At 79.5% G+C, this 405-nt stretch overlaps 1 protein-coding gene across 1 annotated transcript in view; it reads right to left on the bottom strand.

Moving 5' to 3' along the window:
• The window catches only part of LOC121347836 (proline, histidine and glycine-rich protein 1-like), an 8,300-nt gene that overhangs the window by 3,930 nt on the left and 3,965 nt on the right, over nucleotides 1–405 (bottom strand). Inside the window, exon 2 of the mRNA XM_041426760.1 lies at nucleotides 6–403. Coding sequence (XP_041282694.1) covers nucleotides 6–403 — 398 coding nt within the window. The remainder of the gene's footprint in view (nucleotides 1–5; nucleotides 404–405) is intronic.

Below are 405 nucleotides of genomic sequence, written 5' to 3'. Positions count from 1 at the left end.
GGGGCGGGGCCAGCGGGGGTGGGCGGGGCGGCAGCAGGTTGGGGAAAGGGGGCGGGATGGGGGCGGGGCCGGAGAACGGGGCGTGGCCGATGAAGGGGGCGCGGCCGGCGTGAGGGGCGTGTCCGGAGAACGGGGCGTGTCCGCTGTAGGGGGCGTGGCCAGAGTGCAGCGCGGGGCCGCCGAAAGGGGCGTGCGGGGCGTGTCCGTGGAAGGGGGCGTGTCCCGGGAAAGGGGCGTGTCCCGGCCCCTCCCCCGCGGGCAGGGGGCAGCTCATCTCCTCGTAAATGGCCTCGGGCTCCTCGGCGGGAGGGGGGGGCGCCGCCCCCGGCCCCCCCCGGCGGGGGTCGCCCCCCGGGCCCCCCCGCGCGTCCCCCACCATCTCGATGTAGACCGGCTCCTCCGCCT

The sequence above is a fragment of the Onychostruthus taczanowskii genome, unplaced genomic scaffold, assembly GCF_017590055.1.
Source record: "Onychostruthus taczanowskii isolate IOZ18803 unplaced genomic scaffold, ASM1759005v1 scaffold948, whole genome shotgun sequence".
In the NCBI taxonomy this organism is placed as follows: Eukaryota; Metazoa; Chordata; class Aves; order Passeriformes; family Passeridae; genus Onychostruthus; species Onychostruthus taczanowskii.
This window is presented reverse-complemented; position numbering and strand designations above follow the sequence as displayed.